General features: G+C 37.7%; 1 protein-coding gene across 1 annotated transcript in view; it reads right to left on the bottom strand.

Annotated features, from left to right (window-relative positions):
* Nucleotides 1-4,173: 4,173 nt before the first annotated feature.
* Nucleotides 4,174-7,149, bottom strand: part of LOC308102507 (uncharacterized protein) — a 9,686-nt gene continuing 6,710 nt past the window's right edge. Inside the window, exons 3-4 of the mRNA XM_080452254.1 lie at nt 7,055-7,149; nt 4,174-5,395 (exon numbers count right to left, since the gene is read on the bottom strand). The exon at nt 7,055-7,149 is cut by the window's right edge and continues 7 nt beyond it. Of these exons, the coding sequence (XP_080308380.1) occupies nt 4,653-5,395; nt 7,055-7,149 (838 nt within the window). The 3' untranslated portion in view covers nt 4,174-4,652. The remainder of the gene's footprint in view (nt 5,396-7,054) is intronic.

The raw sequence follows: 7,149 nt of genomic DNA, 5'->3' as shown, positions 1-7,149 counted from the left end.
TAATGTTCAATAAAAAGCATGTTAATCCAATCAGTGTCTGATTTTCTCATAGTTATAATGTATCAGAGTGCAATACATCTCCCAACCGATAGGGTCGCGAAGCTGAAAGCATAGGAGGCCACCGATTGGAAATGCTTTTTATTGAACAATACGGTAGATACCGGTACTTCTGAGGATCCGTACAGTATTGTAACATCCGTGGCCATGAGGTAAGAACTTTATATTTGAAACCTGAACGTTTATATAGATGTACGGGTTGTAAATGGAGAAAGTGCCAAAACCAGGTTGAAGTTCCGTCAAGACGCTATGGTGACAGACGAGCGTCATGTGAACCATGTCTACTCATGTTAAGCTACATTGCTTCAAGTACTGGTTGTTGTGTTTTTCTGATCACACGAATTATAATCTAGTAAGTAACAGCAATTAGATTTATGTTCCATATTGAGTCAATAAATTAATGAAAAACCCAACATGAATGAGTTGATCTTTACCTGCTGTGTTTCAGTGGTTGAGCTGCTAACAAACGTCCTCCTGCTGCTTAACGACGACACTGTTTAGAAACGACACGTTTAAGTTTTCTTTGTATGTTACTTTTATATAAATCTATGGTATTTTAAAGTGTCAACAACAGTCAGTCAACACACCATGTTGTTTTCACTACTGCATTGTGGGTATGTTCTTCTTCTGACGACCACTTTGTCTAGACGCCAGTTAGTGTATTGCTGCCCCCTGCTGTTGGTCTCGGGTACTGTCCGTTGTTTATATACAGTAACTATGTGACCTTCCTGACCTGTAGACAAGAGAACATCCATCTAGGAGTAAAGCAGTTCATCCAACTAATACATTTAATGTGTTATTAAAAACAAATTGATAATCAATAATTTAATACATTTATCAATTAATGATCAATCCCTATTTTGGGGATGTTATTTGAAAAACGTCCAGAATCCAGAGCTTAAAGAATAGTGAAAAGAGCCGATCACAGCTCACAACGTGTCACGATGCGATGCATTTTGAGCTTGTAGATCAGCTACTTTCACTAGTCTTGCGGGACACTGTTGTGCAGCATAGTATAAAATAAGGCTAAAGTAATTGATTGATTCGTTGATATATACAAATACAAATAAAATAAATTCTTGATTTTTGGTTGAATCTGGAAAGAATAATCTTGAAGAAAATCATGGATAGTTGCAGGCCTACATCCATCACAGCTTTCATCAGTGCACATTGATGCTGCACAGGTCTGATCACATCTCATAGAAATGCAGGATACAACATATACAAACATACCATGTTGATAAATATTTGTAAAATGTAAATATATCACTATTTATATGATACATTCAAACTGTATGGTATATTCAGACTGTGACACAGTAAGAACATCACAAGTTATTTTTTTAGCAGAAATATTGTTTATATGAATCATTGAATACCAAGGACCTCAATGGAAACAAGACCGCAAGGACTTTTTTGGACAGACGTTTTAGTCAAAGTATTTTAATACTTAATACTAATTGTGCTGGGATAAAAAATTTTGCCTAATAAAATATTCAATCAATCAATCAATTGCATGGAGAAGAGAATGGTGGAATGCATGTTCCAGACAGTTCAGAGTTTGGTTATTGTACCAGAATGTTCTGGGAAACAGGAAAAGGGTTCTTGAGATTTATTGAATGTAATGGATGAATTGCACTGGGTCAGGCTGACCTAAAATGGTCTTAACTAATAATGAGATTTCATATTATTGTGTGCCAAGATGTAAGGCCAAAACAAGTTATAAAAGCAGACCCACGTAATCCTATTGTATCAGTCGTGTCTGCAGACCTGGCTCCATAGGTATATTAATAAATGTATATACTTCTGAAGACGCACTTGCTCCTTCCTGTTTAGTTTAGTTTGTACTTGCTCTGTGTTCCTTTCTTCTATATATGTAACTCTTCCTGTAACTCCAGATGTTGTAGCCTATAATTGTAATTGTCTGTAATCATGTAATGTGAACATGTGACACTAAAGTTGATTCTGAATTGTGCCTGGAGAATAAATTCTCCCAAACATGTTTCATCATAGCTGATGTTTCACCTTTCTGATAACCATAGTATACATTATAGTATAATAATGAAACATCTTGCACGTGTGTGTGTGTGTGTGTGTGTGTGTGTGTGTGTGTCTGTGTCTGTGTCTGTGTCTGTGTCTGTGTCTGTGTGTGTGTGTGTGTGTGTGTGTGTGTGCGCGCACGCACGCATGCTAGTGCTTTGCATAGGCTTTAATTTAATATCACATAACACTCTAATAATGTAATACAACTTAATAGTGATCATAGCCATAACACTAATTGTAAAAAAAACGAATAGCCATAATTCATAAAAATATGTGAATTTTCTCCGCAAGTTAACCAATATTTAAAGTAAAATAACTGAAATTGTGCTTCCCATTGGGTGTAATGAAACACAGCAAGAAAAAACTGTTGTACCATATACTGTATATAGTTAGCAATTTATAGTGAATAACAACAATTATTTGCAATTCACAGGACTGTGAGTCGGACATGAAGGTTTTTCTTTTTCCTACAAGTACTTCTTTAATCTACTTGTCCCATCCAAATTCCTCCTGGCTCTGTCTAGGGGGGGTACCGTTGCCAGTGGTGCAGTGCATACATTTCTCTCACAAAATACTTCTCAAATCCATTGCCTGTTGGTCATGTGTAAAACACTACAGAACATATGTATTATCTATATTACATCAATAATTAATTCATTTTATTACACGGCTTGGTTGAATGCTCGATTCTGATTGGTCAGTCATCGGTCATTATTTCTTGATAATGACCGATGAGCTCTATAACGGACCGCTCTGTAATCAGAGACTCAGAGCACCTGCTCATATCAACCTGCGTTGCTTTGTTTTATGCTTTATCCAACATGACAGCCATGTAAACAAACAACCAATGTCATTTACAACTAAACGTTGCTCTCAAGAATGTTTTTGAAAACATTTGAAGTGAGAAATAGACGATGCAATAACCGAAAAGTGATTCTATTTGATCCACTTCACTTCCTTGTTTATCGTGGCTCAAGCCGCTCAACAACGGGGAAATACCAAAATGTTCGCCCCAAAACACAGTCGCCCCGGGGCAAATCCGGCGGTATTACAGGCAAATCGGCAGTATATAGAATGGGGGCGAGTGTGTTTTGGGGCGAGTCTTTTTTTAATTCTGTCATTTGTTTTCCGAGGCGAACTTGTCCGCCCAGCCCAATACTTATGGAATACTTTCATTGCCGTAAGCAAGGAAATACTTAGTTTTGTTGTTACTTTTGGGTAAATGTATTTATGTATTTATGTATTTATTAAGTAGCCGTGTAATAAGCGGGATAATGCATGGGGAGGTAGTCATTATTGAAATTTAAAGCCCTTCAGGGGGATTAACCACCTCGGCTTCGCCTCGGTGGTTAATCGCCCTGTCGGGCTTTAAATTTCAATAATGACTACCTCCCCATGCATTATCCCTTGCATATTTAATTGTAGATTCAAATAAGGTTCCAGGTTTCAACCATGTTTAACAGTCATTTGACGAATGGACAGGTAAATGCAATATGGCAGAAACTGAACCAATCAAATCAATCAGTAGTCATTTCGGATCAGACATGACTCCACCATACTAACTTTTCCACTGGTAGAACTGGTGCAGTACTGTCCCTTTAAGTCTGAGGGCCAAATCGTGCACACCATCATGTCCCTTATGATGCCAACCTTATATTATTTTATTTAAAAAATAGTGAAAATAACTAATCTACAAGCTCAAAATGCATCGATGTAGATAAGCTAATTTTATTATTTCAAAATGGTTTTTTTAAGGCCGGACCACGACCATGTCAATATGACTCGGCGAGTCAAAGTGACAAAAAAATAGGGCTCTGAGAGTCTGCAGTGCCTGCAAATGACATCATCTAAGACCTTACAGATCGCTACAAGCTAACAGCACATTACATTGACTCGCATGTCAGTTTGTCTATCTTACATTTTTTGCACACGATTCCGTCAACAGTTTGTTTGTGCGTGTGTGAACTGTATCCTCGCACTCCACTACCTGATCAAACCAAGTACAAAATGCACATGTGAGGCTTTTCAACCGAATTCAAAAACTTAAAAAAAAAATCTTGTAATGACGTGACTCGTTTATACAGTTGTATCGCACCAGTCACTTTGAAGAAAAGGACTGTAATTTAAGAGCATTTCATCAACGTATGAAATCCAGTAAACGCACAAGAAAACCGAAGCAGTGAAAGACCAACATAATAATCATGCACTTGCACAAATGCAATCAGGTGAAATGTTAACTTGCAAACTCATTTTGGTGGCAGTCTAGAGCCCTGTTCAGGTTATGAGATTCAGAATAGGCAGACGGTTTTCTAACATGCCCCGGACAAGTCCTTATTGTCTGACCATGGACTATATTTGCATTCTTTAGCTATAAAAAATAAATAAATATGAATGGGTTTAGATTGAGAAAAAAAAGAGCTGGGAAATGTTTCCAAAAGACCAATCCTAACAGAGGCTTCTGTTGACAGGAGCAGTATGAATATACAAAATATTTCTGCTTTTCTATCCACCTTCCTACCAACACCGGTGTTTAATTTGATGCTCCCAGTGAGCTACTTTATATTCGAAAGTTTGTGTCCCCCCATGTTGTGAATACACTGGTGCCTTTTCAAGTGATCTGAATTAGTGAAACTAATGTTACACAGTTTACAGTGGAAAGGTTTTTCTGTGTGGATACGCTGGTGTGTCTTCAGATATCTTGAAGTAGTAAAACCCTTCTTACAATGTTTACAATGGATAGGTTTTTCTCCAGTGTGGACAATCTGGTGTGTCTTCAGGTCACCTGACCGACTGAAACTCTTGTCACAATGTTTACAATGGAAAGGTTTTTCTCCAGTGTGGACACTCTGGTGTCTCTTCAGGTGAACTGACTGACTGAAACTCTTGTCACAATATTTACACTGGAAAGGTTTTTCTCCAGTGTGGACACGCTGGTGTCGCTTCAGGATAGATGAAAAGCTGAAACTCTTGTTACACAGTTTACAGAAGAAAGGGTTTTGTCCAGTGTGGACACCTCCACTAGTCTCCCCCCAATCATCGCTGTCTTCAGTGACTTCAGCGTCAGATTCAACTTCAACTTCAACTTCGGAGCAGTGTGAAGAGATGTGTTCATCATTAACTTCACTTTTCACTGCTAGTAATGTCAACATTGATCCATCAGGCTCCTCTGGTCTTTGAAGTATCTCCTCCTGTTCCTCTTTAATGTGTGGAGGCTCTGGTTCCTCCTGGAGCAGACTGGGGCTCCTCTTCTGTTCAGGAGAAACCTCCTCTTTACACACAACCATGTGCAGGATGTCTAGGAGCAGAGAAATAACATGATAGTGAACACCGGATTCCTAAAATGTATATCTATTGTTCTATCTTCCATGTACATAGCTATTAGCTACTAAGACTGACAAAAAAGTTACTAAATAAGTACAGGTTGTTACAGGTGGTTCTGGAAACTCTAAAGCAGGCTAGAAAGTGTTAGCAAGATTATAGAAAAATACATATTTTAAAAAGTAACCTGAATCTATATATCTAGTTATTACCCAACAAATAATATTTAATTTGAATTATTAAAACGTGTTTTTTGTGTTATCCTTTTAGCCTCCATACTGTACCTCCATACTGTTTACCTTGTTTGACTGATAAAGTATTAAATCAATCAATCAATATGTGATCTCTGATTTGGGAGTAAGTGAGGCTGTAGGCCAAGCTATATTATACACAACTGGATTTGTCTGCATGTAGTATATGTATGTATGTCACCTCCAAAGTAGACCAATCATAGCTCATGTCACAAAGTGCATGACGTTATGAAACAGAAGCACCTCCAAACACAAAAGCTTGACATGTCTGGGGAAAGTTAATGGGTCGTAGTTTAAAATGTATGTACATTTATTCTCATGACCAGGCCCTGTACAGTATGTCTAGAAATGAGTCTGTGAATCTGTCTGTGTGTCTGGGGCTAATTTCACAAGCCACTGTACCGATCAGCGCCACATTTCTTGTGCATGCTGCCAATAGGTCAAGCAAGCTTTTTTCCACATCTAATAGAATGTGCTCTAAGTCATGGTCATTATTATTCAGTTTTTTACATATTATTAAAGTACAGACTGTAAGCTTTCAAGTGACGTGCCATTCACTGAAATCTGGAAATAGAAAAAGAAGATATACTTATTTAATTGTTGTTATAATTGGACTTCACTAATGCTCATGATAATATGGCAACATTTTTGTCAACTCAGTCTGTGTCTCAGAGGGCTGTGGACAGTTCAGAAACCCGTCTACCAGTGACATCATCGATGGGGAATCCAAGCTACTAGAAACAACAGGCTTTGTATTGCTGGAAAGTTAGCATGCTGTAATGGAAGCCATTGTTCTCAGCGTTAATAAAAATAAAATAAAAAGATATTGAAGAAAAACTAAGGAACCTTCCTAATGATGATGTCACTGGTAGATGGATTTCTGAAGTGTCCACAGACCTCCTATGAGACACAGACTGAGTAGAAAAAAAATGACACCATTTTATCAGGAGCATTACTGAGGATCTATTATATGAAGATAGGTTGAAAATGGGTGAAGTCGTCCTTTATAGACCAGCTGAAATGGCTTTTTGCAACCATATCTTAACGTAATACCCAGTGAAACAGGAGCTGGGTGTCTCTGAGCAAATCACAGATGAGTTTTCGAGCTCAATATTTATAACAGTCACACAGCGAACATATGTGATTTAAAGTATGTGATCTATGCTTTGGTCTACGGCCACTCTGTAGAAAAATTTACAAATACAATTTGTTGCAGTTTTTCTTTTGTATTGCATTTGTGAAAAAGAGGACGTGCTTTTGGAAAGTTAAGTTAAAGAAAGTTAAAAAGGAATATTGAGTGATATTTAATGATGGCTATGAATATCCAGATATTATCATTGTCATTATATTTTTTGCTGAGATTGTCGTATAGTGACAATACTTACTGAGGTGTGGATGGTCTTCAGGTTCCTCCTGTTTAATAGAAATGTCCCTGGCTGAGTCTGGAGAGTTCATCTTCACCTGCAATCTAGACTCCACA

The sequence above is a fragment of the Gymnoscopelus braueri genome (assembly GCF_963280865.1).
Source record: "Gymnoscopelus braueri genome assembly, chromosome: 16".
Classification (NCBI taxonomy): domain Eukaryota; kingdom Metazoa; phylum Chordata; class Actinopteri; order Myctophiformes; family Myctophidae; genus Gymnoscopelus; species Gymnoscopelus braueri.
This window is presented reverse-complemented; position numbering and strand designations above follow the sequence as displayed.